Genomic DNA, 17,050 nt, shown 5'->3' with positions numbered 1-17,050 from the left:
GTTAATATGAAGAGGGGATGAACATACAGTTAAAACTGTGGAGTAAGACTGAAGAACTCGCTATTTCACTTCCACCTCTGACATGGAATTGCTACGTGATCTTCCTCACGTCAGCCATCCATGCACTGGGTTACATTAGCTACAAAATAAAAATCAGTATCTCTTGACTTCATTAGGTAATAAAACTATTAGTATTTGAAACTACTTAGGCTTGGTACTCAGATTCTGTTCCTCAGATTTTTCTCTATAGAAGACACTCAAACACTTCCAAAATCCACCAGAAAACCTGTAACAGAAATCTAAGTAGATATCCAAGTATGTAGAAAATACAGTAGGCCATTACTTTCCCTGCCGTGGTACACGAGCAATTAGGACAGTATTCATATACTAGTTATTCACGGAAGCAATGCAGCTACCTGCAAAAAAGCAGCCGGAGGAAAGGGCAGACACTACAGTCTCAGAGTAAGGAAACTGGAGGATTTTACTAATGAGTTTGGAATTCTGACTTAATTTAGCAGGCAAGCTTTAAATAAACCACTATGATGCATTTCACTAATATTTAGTTCTGTTCAACTTTTATAACCCGGAGGAAGAACTGTTAAAGGGAACTTTCAAGTTATTTTCTTCACAATCTTTTCTACCCAGATTTTTATAAAAAGAAGTGTCAGTACAGTCTCAACATTTCTATGTCAGTAAATAGCTCTGAGTTTACAGGGGCAGCAGTTCTTAACAGGTGGGAATGAAAATGGAAAAAAAAAATACTTGTTCCTCCCTTTCAATGGGGAACTCATTCTATTTTGAAGACTTCTTAAGGCAATAAAGACGCAATTATGATAACACACAAAAAAATGCATTAATAAAAATGACAACCCCTCACACACACCTTTCAACACGTGATGCAGCCCAGTGCAATACAGTCCAAACTCCAATAACAACAATTTATCTTAGGAAAAATTGGACAAAACTGCACTATTTTCAAATGTCACAGATCAGCGTTTTGTGTGCAACGCTCCTCAAGTTAGCCAACAGATGAGCCACCTCACTTCCCAAACTGTTTGGTACTCTCAGATTTACTCTACTTTTATGACCAGAATTATTATGGGGTCACAGTGACTGCACGGAACCTGCCACACTAAATTCTGGAACAGGACTAGAAATTGCCTTTTCCTGCTGGTGTGATCCACAGACTACAACCATGAAGCTGAAATGATAGATAGGCTCCCTGGATCTCAGTGCCAGCACCCCAAGAGTTGCCTGTCATTTGATGTTGCCAGAAACGAACCAGCAGAGGTCTTGAACATTCCTCCCTGTAGGAGAAGCCAAGACGAAGCAAGTTGTAGATATGATTACAGAAACATGGTTACCAACAAATACATAGTATCGTGAAAGGCCACAGTTACATCCTGCAGTGCCAGCTCAACGCCAAGGAAGTTAAATGCACCACAAAAGTACAGTGATAAAGCTCTAACGGCAGGACAGGGAAAGGACTGGAACAACTTTTTTTTTTTTTTTTTAAAACAGATTCTTGCATCAAGCCATACTTCGTGGCCGATACAATGATATTGTAAGTCATTAGCAGTCAACCAGAAGCTTAGGCATTACCCAGGTGTCACCAGCCAGTCCTCTGTCCTCCACATCTAGACAAATGCCAGCAGATACGCAGATAATACTTAAAATGCCATTAGTTATTTAAGCATAAAATGACATTTCTCTACATCACTGTAAGCACTAAAAAGCCTATTACACACTCCTGCTCTTTATACAGTATCATCACAGTCTCTTAGCTGGAAATCCAAATTATTATTAAGGTAGCAACAACATGGATGGTTAGTTTTCCTACCGCTTCCCCTGAGATTTTTACAGTAGTTACGCCTTGTATCCTTGGATGCTGGGAATCAGAATGGAAGGTTTAGAAAAGATTTAAAATTCTGATATGATAAAGGCTCTGTCTCAGCCACCGCAGAAGTCAAATATGGAACAACGATACATTTTCTACATTGCTTGGCTTGTGGATTTGCAACGCGTACCTGCCAGACCTCTTCATGCAGACAGGCAGTGGTAACAGAATATTTGCTAATATGCGGGCTAAAGAAAAACAAATCACAGCAGTCATGCTGATGAATCTAGCCAAATCAGTTACCAAGCAGGCCTGGGCTTCAGATATTGACAGAGAAGAAAGACACAAGGCATGAGACCAGTAGTCAGCATGGGAGTGGTATAGAGCACCACAGAGCGAATCTTCAGCCAACAACTGTGAGAGAACAGCCATAAAGAGAGAGAGCAGATCTATTGCCAGAAAGACTCTAGACATAGCAAAGAGTAACATCCACTAGCACAACAGATGCAGCATGCCATAATGGATTTATGACCAACCAGCCAGCATTGCTGCAATCATGAATAGAGCTCAGTACTTAGGCACGTAATGCATTCTCCCAAAGCCATCATCATCTAACCCTGGCAGAAGTTCACTCGCTGCTTGCCTGCATTGCAAATGTTTGAGAACATCCCCTACAAGAGAGGAGTGTGAATAGCAGAACCCTGGCCACAACAAGTCTATGGCTGAGGGAAGGAACATCACCTTCAGGGAGCTATGCTATTTTGGTCTTCCCCTGTTGCCTTACGCCCCACCGCTGCAAAAAAGACCAGTGCAGATGGTATGTTTGAGCTTGCCCCAATCCAGTACTGGAGTTTCCTAATGGCTTTTCTTTAACAACAGTTGTCTTTAAGGCCTTGCAGGCAGATTGTTCCAGGATTGTCTTTCGGTCTTATTGCTATGCACCTTTAAAAATCCAGGTTTTAAGCTACATCAGAGTTCACAATGTTTCATTTTGTACTTGTCTATAGTTCAAAAGCTTATTATTCATTTAATCCAGAAAAATAAAGAAATCAATTGAAGGGGATTTCCATGCGAGTTAACTTAAGACTCTGCACATCAAGCAAGCCAATGGGACCTCGGTTAGTGACAAGTTAAGGTCCATCTTCAGAAAAGACACATTTCAAGAAGGCGCACATAAACAATACTGACCATAAAATACAGCTTGTGGCGATGCTCTTCTCAAGGAGGTCCTGACATACAAATACAGATAGGAGTTAAAAAGAAGCCACAAAGGAATCCACATGATAGGATATCTCAGTTCCTTTCAGGGAAGCAAGTATGCAAACAGGCTCCAGCAGATATATTCACTAGAAGTTTCTGTAGCCTCAGAGATTTTCTTTAAGGTGAGGGAAGAGTCAATGCTTGCCAACAGACGTGCTTGGGTTTTGTTGCTGCAAATAGGTCAGGGTTCTGGCCATGCCAGTCTAGTTGTATCATATAACTCTCACCAAAATCCCTTTAAGGTAGATTATGTTCTTCAGAGGAGAATGGTTCTGGTATCTTGCTGATATGTGGTGTCATCTGCTTCATTCTAAGCAATTGTCTTCTTCAGATTTATTTTGAAGTATGACTTCTTTGGCAGTTATTGGTCATACTAGGCAAAGTTATTTAGCATATAAGAGAAGGCGATGAGCTCCATAAAAAAAAACCCTCCCTTCTGAACTTTCAAAAAAGAACATTCACACTATCTTAAGCATTTTTACACCATTAGCTTACGTGCTGCGTATGAAAAACAAATGCTAAATGTGGTGCCTTACACCAAGTGGTATGGTGAATAGGTATGCCATACAATATTCCTATCATTACTAAATGAATCTCTATTGTATCCAGGAAGCTAGTAGAGGTCTTATATGGCTTTTATTAATAGAACTGTGATCTCTGTGGAATGCAAGTTGAGAAAATGCCTCGTGCCTATCTTCCCTACCTAACAACTGTTGCTGAGTGACATTATCAATTGCAACTTGTTAAAATAAAATAATAGGAAAACTTTGCTCTAATCATTCACTACTGTTCAAAATGTAATCAAGCTTTCCAAACAGCAGATGTCTAACAGTGAAACATAGCATTATTTCCCATTTATCAGTTGTATTTAATAGACAGGTTTCTTGGGTCCACCCAAGCAGTGCTCAGTGTACAAGAAAAAGAAGGAAACAGAAGGCTTCATACTATTTACAAGTCTCATAATCCTGAAAGGAGATGGGGACTCCAGTCTTGAACTACCACAATCCCATGGATGGCTTAATTTAGGGTAACTAGGAATAACTAGTGTACTGAGCATTCCTACCATGCCTGGCCAAGGCAGATACAGCAAAGACAGGTAGCTTAGAACTTGCTATGCTCATTCAAGAGTAGACTTTTTTGTTTTAAACTTAGAAGAAATCAGGGCGTTTTCACCTCTCCAGTTCTGCAAAAACAGTAAATATATTTTGAGAAGCTATACTCAAATACTACAAATACAAATTCTGCTTTCAAATAACTTTCAAATAACTTCCAAATATTACTTTAAAATAGTATAGTTATGTATAAAGTGATATTCTATGAAGTTTTTTGCAAAGACAGTTGATATAATTAAAAAATAGGATATTAAAGAAAAAGCATTTTATGTTGTCAGAATTACTTAGCTTGTGCATCAGACCCCAGGTATCTGTATAATTACATGACCAGTTGTTTGTCATTTATGCTATATTAACTTCCGCAAAATAATTCTTTCATAAGAAAGTTCCTCTATACCACCTTCTGCTTGCAGCTAAAAGCATTTTGACAGCTACTGAGTATCAGGTTTAATTTTGACAAAATAGACTCTTTTGCCTTATAAAAAGTTTATTAAATGGGAACTGTACCTCCTTCTATAAAGTTATCTGCATTTTCAAAGTATGAACTCTTCCATACAAACCAAGCTCTTACCAGTATTCATCAGTAGAGTTTATATCTTACAGACCCAAAACACCTGACAATGAATTAACTCTTAAGATTTGATACACACTTACACTTCGAAATCACTTCATACCACAGCACTACTACCTCATCCTAAAGCAATCGAACCATAAAACTAACTGAAGCTCCAACTCGGTGCTTGTATACACAGAGCACTTTCATGATATGACCAGCTAGTTGGTATAGTAGGAAGAGTCTAAAGGTTGCTTTTGATCCCCCTGTTTGTATCCAGCAACAGCTGTACAAAAGGCGGAGTTGTTAATTCTTCACAGGTCTGGAAGTACAGTGAGAGAAGAAATCTTCCTGTGCAGATCACTGTCACTGCAGATAGCCTGCTAAGGAGCTGATCATACCCAAAGTTAATTTCCAATTAAGTTCATTTTTGTAGGTCAGTTTGTAGGGCACAGAATTTTAAAACGGAACAAACATATATGCGCTATGACTTTTTCCATGAAGAAATGAATAAAATGTTGACTTCTACAAATTTTCTAGCGTAATGAATAAATACATGTTCATTTCAACACAATAAAAAAAGAAAAGCTAGGCACCATAACCTATTTACAACACAGCTATCATTCCTGATCGCACAGCACTTAGCTCTAAACAACTAATCAGTCCCTTTCAATTCAATGGGGCAAGTATGTGTATAGGAGTGTTCACAAAATCAGTGCCAAAGTTAAAAATAAACCAGTAAATGGGACCTTTACAATAGAATGGATCCCTTTTTAATTTAATTCTTTTATGGTAGTAATACCACTGACTTCACTGAAAAAAGAATTCAATTCTGACAGTTTATTAAGACATGGGTCTTTAATCCACTTTAAACAAAGGTAAAAGACTGCAGAGTTCTGCCCTGCATTTGGTGCTGTTCAGTTTTTTAATACTGTGGATGATAGAATTTTATATTTATTTTTATAAAATCAGTAGATGACACTAAACTGCAGGTGCTGCAACTGCTCAGAGGGAAACAATTCAAAATAGACTTGAGTAAAATGGCGTAACTGTCTGGTATCAAGTTAGCTGAAGGCCAGTACAAAGTATTACACTTAGAGAGGAAAAAGCAAATGCATAGTACAGTGACTCCGTTTTAACATGGGGTTTATAGTAGGCTACAAACTGTATCCTTAATACTTTACTGTTGGGGGGAAAAAAAAAAAGGCAAAAAAGCATCATTCCAGGAGGTATTACATAGGGTATCATATATATGGCACGACATAACTGTTCCACTTTTATACAACTAATAGTTCCACTGGTTACACTAGTAAAGTCTCAGCTGGAGCACTCTGTTTAACATGGGGAATTAGGCATCAATAAATATGTCTATGAACTACATAAGAACTGGTACAAGTCCAAAGGAGAGCAACTACAGTAATTCCAGGTCTAGAAAACAAGACTGAGGAGGACAGACTAAGTTAAATCCTTTTTTCTTTATTCTAGAAAAGACAAAAACAGTAGAGGTAGGAAGATGCATGACAATAGTCTTTAAATTGATTACTTTTCATACATGGAAAAAAATTGATAAATACCTTAATCATATTTTATGTATCTAGTTTGCAGAAATAAAGATTTAGGTAGGTTTTGGGGGGAGTGGGAAGCATCCTAGTGATGAGAATAGCAAAAATTTTAATTGGTTGCATGAGGACACTGCAGAAATCACTGTTACTAAGCATTTTAAAAACAGGTTAGACAAACATTTGCCAGACAACCCATGTATATTTGATCCTAGGGCATCCAAGTTAGCGCTCAAGGTGCCTTTCAGCTGTACACAAGAACAGTTTTACTCGCACTTCATCTCCATAAACAAATTAATGTGACTTTATACACACTTTTCTGGTTCTTAGCTGATGCTGAACTCTTACCTAGTTCTTATATTTCAATGCCACATACAAAGTATAATAATTTCTTATTAATTATTGGGATCCAGCTGTTCACATATATATGAGATCCAAAGGATAGATTTAACACAGTAGATTGGTGACTATCGATACTGGAAGAGAAAATATTCCCGAAACACTAAGGAACAAAATATGTCCTGTTTCACTACTAATATCTAGCAGCAAGACCACAGTAGGCAGATGACACAGGTAAAGCTGTTTCCTTGTATTCAACAAAGAAAAAGCCACAAAATAGTCAGTCAGCCATGAAATGTGTGATCCCTGGGCCTCAAATCCTGTACTGACCTATAAACCTTCAGTTTGATAAAAGGAGTTCCACCAAGTACTACTGCTCAGGACCTAAAATGTCCTCAATTATACAGGCTTCATAAAATACAGGCTTATTTTAACTCAAGAGCTCAATTCAGTAAACATGAAATAACGCCTGTGCCTAGTAGCACGTTATTTCCAAAGGCTGTTTTCTTCTTCAAAATTATAGCACTCTATCCTAGCCAAGCCATTATAATAGCAAAAAGTAATTTTGTAGTATTACATGCAAACTGAAAATACCAGCACTAACAGAATTTTAAGAGTACGCAATCAAGTTAAAACTAGAAAATGAAAACTAACATTTCCTCTAATTAGAATTACTTCTTGAAACACTATATACTTCAATTAGGCAATGATAGGCTATTTTTTGGGGGTGTTTTTTCTTTTCTGCTGAGGCTTCTCTGTTGCTTAATAAAAAACAGAGAACAGGATCACTAATTAGGAGGATACTAAGTATTTAATTTTATCATTTAATGTTACAAGCTGTAGATTCACATTACTTATTGTAAATCTTTTAGATATTACTTTGAACAGGATATTTTGTTACATGGTATCGTATAAACTCTACTGAGGTACCTCTGTACTGTATTTCACAAACATAAACAAACCAAATCCCACAACGTGGTGTGAGTTGAGACAGTATCATGCCCCCTTCTACAAACATAGAACAAAGGTATAGAAAAGATGAGATAAAATAGTAATTCTGAGGAGCCTTATTTGCATCCCAAAGAACAAAGATTGGTCCTGTTAATCACGACAAATGGCTGAATTTGCAGATTATGTAACATTAGCTGAACATGTGCTTAGGACTGTTCCAAATCCAGACCCAAACGCTGCAAGTTGGGCAGTGAAAGATTAAGACACACCAGTGTCGAGTTGTAAAAAGTACAGTTTAAGCACAAAATAGTTGCATTAACTATTTTCTTTGACAAGCCAAGCAGAAAACCAGAAACTCTACCATATGTTTGAGCCTTTAAATCAGTATAAACCTCTGCTACCTGAGCAAAACAGTAACCTGCAAGAGTGATAGATTTTCATCTTTTGCATGGGCCAGCTACTAGAATGCTGAATATACATTTATGTAGATACGGTAGTTCAGATATTTGATGAATGACCAGACTAAAGTCTCCTGGATTCAGCAACAGGTAACATTGTAGAGGCTATTTTACTTTCCAACCTGATGCATGCTATTGCTTTCCCTCTAGTTTTTCCCAGTATTTTTCCTTCCTTACTCAGATTCTGTGTCAGCCTTCCCAGAATGAGATGCCTTACAGCTAGCCAGCAGTTTCTGACAAAAAAATTCTTGATTTTAAGTGAGGGCTACCACATTCACCGCGAGTATTTCTGCCAGAGGGATAGACAGTCAGTCCTTCCCATCCTACTGTAGTGAATACACATACATACACACACCCGCACACACATATTTACCTGTAAACATACTCACACACAAACACACATGCGTAATAGTTCAAATGACATACTCAGATGTAAAAACCCTGAGTTTCAGAACTTTCTAAATTGTGCAGAGAACACATAATATAAATCCACCTCAAGTAAATCTTCTGCAAAGCAAGCAAATTCCTGCTTTAGGATGTAAGCCTCTCTGGTTTGCAAATTTAAATACATACACACAAAATGTCTAACTTTTGTCCCAACATTGAAGACTGAAAAGATCTTTATGTTTGAAACTGTTTCTGGCTCATTTCTACAGTTTCCCCCTTTGCATTTAACTTGGGTTATTTCTTCTTGTTCATGGTACCTAGGGATGAGTGGTGAAGGCAATAAGAGGCAAGACAAGTCTTCCTGTTCCATCGCCTAACTCAAACTTGATGTCATCCCAGAATACAAGGAACACCAATCAAAGTCAAGCGAGGCAGCGGGGATCCCAAGTTGAGAAAAACATGGCTCAGTCATGCACTAGGACACCACAATCGAGAAGAGAGAGTTTTCTGCATTCTGTGACCCAGAAAAAGAACTGAATGAAAACGGTACTGGTTCACCACAGATGAGCTTGGGAGAACAGTAGTGCCCAGCTCTGCCAAAGTTCTGCTTGAGCAAACAGAAAAGGGAATTTTCACAAGAGCTTTCAACCCAGTAAAATTCGATGGGTTTCCACACAGATGCCCAAAAGCTCACCCTGACAAACAGTAAGCTTCCTGATATGTGCCAAGACACTAACTAATTCAAAGTACAGAAGGACTTTAATAAATTGCTATAAGAATATCTTATAATAATTTCTTATTATAAGAAAATTTTAACTTAAGAAATAATTCTTAGAAATATTCGGACTAGTTTCATTAAAGTGTTGCAAAATAATCACATGCCAAGCGTGGAAAATTTCAACCACAAATGGCTAAGCTGGGGAACCTTAGAAGCAATTTGGGAAATCATCTTAGATTGGGAAGTATTTGGCAATCTTAAATATAGCCATCTTAAGTATAGGCCTCTGTCCTAACAGGACATTGGCTGTAATACTTCAGTTTTATTCTGAACTTAATAACCTAAAAAAATTAAAAAAAAACCCCAAACTTAAATAATCTAACAACACTCCTTCAGATAATTTTTGTTAAAAAAAACACAGAAAGACCTACAGTAAAACAAACCCACTCACACATATCATTTGACAAACTGAATATAAATGGGGCTAGCAGATAAATAGTTACCCGGAAAAAAAACAGTAACAACAAAAACCCCAAACAGTAGTGATAACATAGTAAGTACAAATATACCTTGTCCTTGAGGAACTCCATAAAATTCAGCAGCTATCCTTGCTGCTTCCTTACGGTTTCCTTTCACAATGTAGAAATGACTAAGTATAGCGAGGCTGATCTTCACAAAAAGTTTAAAACAAAAAAGGGAAAGTATAGTAAAGTAGACATTGGATAGCTGCTGGGCAAAAGGGCGACTTTCTTCTATGACAGTCATTGCTGCAGCAAAATCTCTCTCAGTGTTTGGGTAGGGCTCTCAAATGTGTTGATAAGATCATATGGCTCCAGCCACGCACTCTTGGGAACAACTGGTCCTGAGGAAAGAAAATATCAGCTGGTCACGATGCCTGCTGCTCAAAATATGATGATTATTTATACTGTACATAGTATTGAGTTCACTACCGCTCCTGCTAGCCTGTGATATTCAAGTGGGATGGAATATAACAGACACAGGTTCCAAGACCCTGTTCCAACAAGTACTTGTTCCACTTAAAAGGTCTGTTTCATTCCAAATTCTGTTAGACTACTATTTTTTTCTTACAAAACTAGAACCACATCAGTAAATACCTGAAATACACATTAATAAAGAAACAGAGATTTAATATATACCAGCTCTGACAGTCTCTTATTATTTTGTTCAGGCTGAATGAAAATATCTAGTATACATGGATTACACCATTATACAAAAAACAGCATTCAGAGCAAACTACAAAAATCAAACTCCTAGATATTTTTATAAATAAGATCTCGGAGCATCTAAAATTAAATTAATTAAAATGTAATTAAAATTAAATAAATGCAATGGTAAATTCACAACACGGAAAATTTTTAATGCTTATGATACATGTTTCATTGTGCTCCATCATATTATTTTAAACCTATGACATGACAGGCTTTATTCCTTGGCCAGATTTAGAGAGAGGAATCTAAATTCTTCAGATTTTTTAAGAATTAATTTGCTTATATACCGTAAAGTTATTACTCATAGTCATCAGCAGCTACGCACAAATTGTTCCATTAGTGTGAGTAATTGCTGAGTAAATAATAGTGTCACAACATGATACAAACTGAGGAGCTGCAGGACAGAACTAGATTCCTAAGTAAGCTATAACCCTAAAATAAAGAATCACAGCAGCATAGGAAAGGGTCCTGCTCTAAACTTCTATATTTCCTTTTAAATAAATAATTATAGTTTAAAATACTCTACCCATAGTAATCTTAAACTGAAACACCCTTTCTATTCTACCCTGGATTCTCTTGCTTGATAGTCATAAAAAAACATTTTAGAATGTTGGCCACTGTCCATCAGGAACAGAGGGTATGATCCAAATGTCACTGCATCCACAGATCCCCCTGACTTCAATGAACAGCATAGCAGACATTAAGGATATGATACAAAATCATATTTCCGAAAGGAAAGTGGCAAAATAAAGAACGTCTTATCATCTGGCTCCAGGAGTAATTTATTAGAGTAAGAAACTATAATGTTTTCTGGAAACCACATTCAAATAAACCTATATAAATGAAGAAGAGACAATGATAAAAGGAAATGTGCTTGGAAATAAATATCAAGATTTTTAACAGACAGGAACTGAATTGTGCTTATCTTGAGAGAAACACACATTCAGACTTTTTCCTTGAAAAAAATTTAATCCACATAAAAGTCAAAACAGTAACTAGAAAAGGCAATTAAAAAGCAGTTTACACTGTAAACTATATTAGTCTGTGAAAAAATATATGCATTTTCTCCTAGATTTCATTTATAGACATTTTCTCATCCAGCCAGAATAGGAACTGCTTTTCTCATACCATAGTTAGAAGCAGGAGTGAGTACTTAAAATGCCAAATGAAAATCCCTTTTTATATTTGGCACATTGTTATCTGACACTGAATTGAGGTGTCATGTTTTCCATAAGGATAAATAGGCATTATGTTCTGAGCCACCACTGCCAATTTCCGTTTCAATCATTAATAGAAATGATATTTTCCTTAGTAACACATCCAATATTGGAATTTCTTACTTCTTCCATATTTCTACTAGCATCATTAAGCTTAACTCAATTGCTCCACAGAATTCCCCAGCCATCTTAAGTACCCGTTTCGCAAATTTACCATGCAGAATAAGGAAGAATCATAATTATCTAATGGAAAACATTCTTCATCTTTATGGTGTTTTACCTGACCCCTTTTTTTCCTGACTCTACATTGTGTCATCCAGTAACTGTGCTTTCTCATCTGGACTTCTCCCACGTTTTGTTAATTAACAAAATAGTCTTTCTTTGTAGAGGCAAAAATCCAAATAGCAATTACTATAAATAACAGCTGGAGTTAACAGCAGCGCTGAGTTAATCTTCCCCTTACAATACTGTTTCCTGCTTCTTAACTGCAGTAGACAAATCACTGAAAAGAAATTTCTCAGTTGTTAGGTTGTCTTCTTCAGGTTGAATTTTTCAGTAAAGGGTCAACAAAAATAACAAAAAGTTTTTCAAAAATAAGGCTGTGGATGCATGTAATATTTTGTAAGTGATCTTTCAAAAATCCTCATTGATCTGTAAAACTTCTGCTTTTAGAAATAACATGAAAATTGAGCAGGAGGGTTATTCCTGTATCAAAGCTTGTCTTCTGTCCTCTCAAAAATTTCCCTCCTTAGCTATAAACTACATAAAAATGAAGGAAATTATGAGTTTTGAGAATTTCGGTTCACACATGCTCACAAGAAGCTGGCAAAATTGCTCTCCTAATAATATTTCTTCTTTTTTAAAGCTCTGTAACTCATGTGCCAGCTTAACTGGAACCTGCACAGAACAACCAAGTTTATGCTAATCTGAGGCTACTAAAGCTCTGCAGAAATTGCCATTACAGCTTGTTGGCAAACCCATGCTACCAGGCACCCAGTCATGAAAACAGAACGACTGTTCAGATGTTAACGCTCACACGGCATTTTGGAAGAATCAACAATGTGAATACTTGAGACTTGAACACAAAATAGCTGAGAACAAGCCCATGCAGACTGGGAGAACCAGGAATAGAAAGCTACAGATGTTGTAATGGAAATCAGAAAGTAGAAGCATAAGTAAATAAACACAGGCTCTGACAGTCAATGTGATGACATGAAAGAGTGTAAAAAAACTGGCATGTAAGTGTTCCAAATTTTCTATTGCACAGCAACGTGAAGCAATTGGAGTCTGGTCTTGCAGCAGTGCAGAATACTGAGAGCTTCCAAACAGAAATGCAGCAGCAATATGTAACAAATATACAACGTTATAAAAATATCAGAGCACTTGAAAAGAGCAGTGGTTTAATCTGGACATTCACATTTCCTGTATAGTTTTGACTTTTGGGAATGAAATTTCTCTGCCTCAATTTCCTCACTTGTAAAACGGGCTTAAAAGGACCACTCAAAAGGAGTATTCTGAAGATGACTTCATTGCTGTTAACAAAACACTCAGATACGCTGGTGAAAACAATACTGAAACTAATTAGGTATCTAATAATTTTTCTTTTAATACAAAATTTGGATAACAAACCTAAACAAAATGAAATATTGAATGTTCATTCACTTAATGGCTACAAAAGGGATAGCATGTAAAATTATTATAACATTTAAGGTTTTATCACAGCACACAGGAAAATGGCACCAAGCTACACTGCAGATAAACAATATTAGAATTCTTGTTTTGTTATAAGAACATAGTGATACTGTGACAGACAAGGATCCCCCTAGCTTGACATACTAGTATATTCCCAGCAAATAAAACAAGAAAAATGTAATAATTTCTCTGGTATGCTTTCCTCATTTCTGGCAATTAACTATTTTAATTTTAAAACCATTTAAAAAACTTCAAATGCTGGAATTTATGGTCTTAAATTCCCTTTTAACGTAGCTTGGTCAGTTATCATTTCTAAAGAACATAACCAGTATATTCAAGATAGCAATATTGCCATTCATAATGACTATAAAAGTGGTTAATTTCAAACTCCAGTGCTCAGACAAAATAGCCTGCCCTTTAATGCCTTACTGTGTAGTGGCCAAGTGCAGAAAGTATTCAGCAGCGGCACCTGTTTATGCTAATTCAAACTGCTTGTGAAATCTAGTGCAATTTACCCACAACCTAAGTGAGTAACTTTTAGAAAAAAGTATGCTCTATCTTCTATGATTAATTACATAACCATATTAATAAACTCTTTATTTTATTCTGGCAATTTTTACTCAGTGCTTTAGAAGACTGGTGTGCTTAATTTTCAGTGAGGCAACATACACAAGAAAAGTAACACAACTGATACAATATTTAGTCTTTGAAGGCATTTTTTAATACTAAAGACTGTAAACCCCTTAGAAATGTAATTTATTTATAGCATATACTGTGTCTTTAGTTCGGGAAAATAAACTTACTTCTAATTAAATCTTTTAAAGTAATATCCTTAGATCCTCCTGATGACCAAGCTAAAGACTTTAACCAAAAATCTCTTTCAAAATGCAATGCAATGATATCTTAAGTGTCATAACAGGGGAAAATTAGAATAAGTGTCATAGAACATGTTACCCTCCTCCTCTTAGCAGTCATGCTCTGTCTTTTGACACTCATTCTACTGAACAGCTATGTATTTAGGCACCATTCCTCTTCTCTCATAAGACTATGAAACATGCCAGTTCATTTAAAAAGCTGTAACGCACAAAAATTTATCTTATACAAGTTTTGTTACATAAATAGTTTCTCTCTGTATTTTGGTGTAGCACATTATTTCCATCAGTTCTCAAACTGCTCCAGAAAGTCCAAATTCATGCCTTTGGGTGGATACGGTAGTACTTTTCTTTTCCCCTCCACTATATTAAAATCAGTGCTCTGATACAGTTTAGGTTCTATACAAATCAAGTTCTTCTGGTACATGAATGATGCAACCTTTCATTTGTTACATCACAAAAAGTTTGCTTATTCTACTGCTAACTTTTAATGAATTTAAATTGTTTTTATTCAGGTGTTTTGCCTCTCCTGTGTGTTGAAAATACTACTCCTATCTTAGAAAATAGTTCTAACATACAGACTTGCATATCTGGATTTCCAGAGGATGGAATTACTAGTCAAGGATTTAAATATCAATCAGTATCTCTAGACATAACAAACATTCTCTATATCACATGTATTTAAAAACATAAAAAGTAACTCAGATATTTAAGCAATTACAAAATTCCAGTTTTCTAACAGTTCTCTGAAAGAATACACAGAAATTTTAAAGCTGTATCACTTTGTTATACACCCACTGGGTAGCTGCTTCTCACAATGGTGATAGATTCCACTTCAACTACAAGTCTAATATCAAACAATCCCTGCTATCAGCAACATTATCATATGAGCATGCTTGATCTGCTTAACCAGTCCATCTAATCACTGACAGTAAAGTTCTATACAGAAGGGAAGCACGTATAACTGACCTGCTTATAAGTAAATTCAGTCTGAGTTCTGCTAAGAAACATAGTAAGTTTGTCCTACAGCATTTATTGCAGCCTTCTTTGGATACCTAACACAACCCAATTATTAAGAGTATTCTAGAAGAAGATTCCAAAATAAGTCATGTGTGTACTTGGGAGACATTACTAAAACCAGAAACATGTCAGACAGCAGGCACACACAGACTGTTGACAGACAAACTCTAGCAAATCTTGCCCCCCCCAGGAGTCTAAAAAGTTACCACCTCCAGCTGCCCATTCCATTCCTCAGCTAAAGGTTCCTGCCCCTCTTTCTCCCTTCCTGGAAATCAACAGGAAGGAATGTGTATTGGTATTCAGCCACTTCAGTTCAAAATCTGGCAACTTAAACTGTTGATAAGCTTAAACTTTATACTTTTTGGACTTCACACTGAAAAAAAACACTCACACCCCCTACCACCCATTCCATCACAGAGCTAGTAGCCTCCCGTTAAAAAGTAGTAGCAAACTATGAGGGGAGAGTAATGTCAAAATGCACATACAAGCCGCCTCTTAATAAGGGTATTTAGCTGTAATTTTTAATGGCTCAATGTACTGATACAGTTGTATCAATGAAACTTTGAAAAGTCTCCGCATTTTGCATCTCTTTCCCTTTGTATATTTCCTTTCTTGGGTCCAAACAAATGTTTTCATCACCAACCACGTCTATAGAACTTCATAGATTCCTTCTTCAGCAACTCAACACCTTCCTTAGGTATGTGGTACTACAGCTACCCTGCTTTTGAACTAGCTTGACAGAACTAACTTTGCTATTTCTCATTTCTCTAGCAGGCAGTGCAACCACCCTATTAATCTAAACTCATGTAACTGAACCTGGTATTTTTGCAGTTTTTACAGTTCTTTTCTTTAATGAACTGCAAAATGTCACATATTTTTACTAAATAGCTGTCTCTAAATAAGTAAGTAAATAAATAAATCTGTAACATTCAAATTCCAGAAGAGCCATAATGTGAAGATTTGGTTTTCATGACATATGCAGTTAGTACATGAGAAATTAACTCGAAAGAAATTTTCTGTTTCAACTGACAGTTTTCAAAAGACCAGATTTGCACCTGTAACTACCACCTCTGCCACTTTGAAACCTAGACAGACCTCTTCAGCTGTTTGAGTTAACACTACCTGGACTTATGAAACTATTTTGGATCTATAGTAATTTTTTATTTATTTATGTGTAAGACCTTTAAATTATGTCATCAGGATGAGACAATTGTCAACTATTCTAAAGTGAAAAGTTTGCTCGAAATAATATCTGAGTTGTGAATGTTCTCTGTCACCAATTTGAATTCCTTTCAAAATTGTTCATTTTATTCTACATTATAGTCTGTCTTTTAATTTTTCTTTAATCATTTAACTCATTTTTGTTTTCTTCATTACAAGCTGTTTCTAAAACCAGTGAAATCATTGTTTCCTTTAACTTTCTTCAAACTTTTGCCAGGTTTTCTTCTAGACTAAGTAAAAGTGGTTTCATTTGTCTCCTTTCTGTGTAAAGTATATTCTGGTGCCTATGAATGGTATTAATAAAAGGAAATTACAAAGTCAATTTCATGACTTGGTAGGGATGAAAGTTAAAAGATTATTCTGCAAGCTTATGTCATTATACACTGAATCCCATGGCTAGCGTTAATATCAGAAAGGTTTTTTCCATCCACTAAAGTTGGTACTAGTTAAGCGATATCATCATGACAGAGCTAGCAAAACATTCTTTTCCTCAAGCCGTGGCATGACAGTCTCTGCTTGGTGCTTTTACAAGAGATATAGAAATACTTTGTGATTAAGAACTTGAAGACTTAGGGAACGAGGTAAAACTAGAGTAAGGTGGATCAGTAGCACACAGGCTTCTTGC

At 36.3% G+C, this 17,050-nt stretch overlaps 1 protein-coding gene across 3 annotated transcripts in view; it reads right to left on the bottom strand.

The window, feature by feature from the left end:
* ASB5 (ankyrin repeat and SOCS box containing 5) overlaps positions 1–17,050 on the bottom strand; it is a 40,279-nt gene that overhangs the window by 19,045 nt on the left and 4,184 nt on the right. For 2 of the 3 annotated variants that reach the window (XM_076336481.1, XM_076336482.1), the window contains exon 2: positions 9,744–10,036. In XM_076336481.1, coding sequence (XP_076192596.1) covers positions 9,744–9,939 — 196 coding nt within the window. In that variant the 5' untranslated portion in view covers positions 9,940–10,036. Of the gene's footprint in view, positions 1–9,743; positions 10,037–17,050 lie in introns of those variants that run through there. The other variant, XM_076336484.1, reaches the window with a different exon arrangement.

This window comes from Aptenodytes patagonicus, chromosome 4 (genome assembly GCF_965638725.1).
Source record: "Aptenodytes patagonicus chromosome 4, bAptPat1.pri.cur, whole genome shotgun sequence".
Classification (NCBI taxonomy): domain Eukaryota; kingdom Metazoa; phylum Chordata; class Aves; order Sphenisciformes; family Spheniscidae; genus Aptenodytes; species Aptenodytes patagonicus.
The sequence above is the reverse complement of the archived record's forward strand: the minus strand, read 5'-3'. Positions and strand labels throughout refer to the sequence as shown.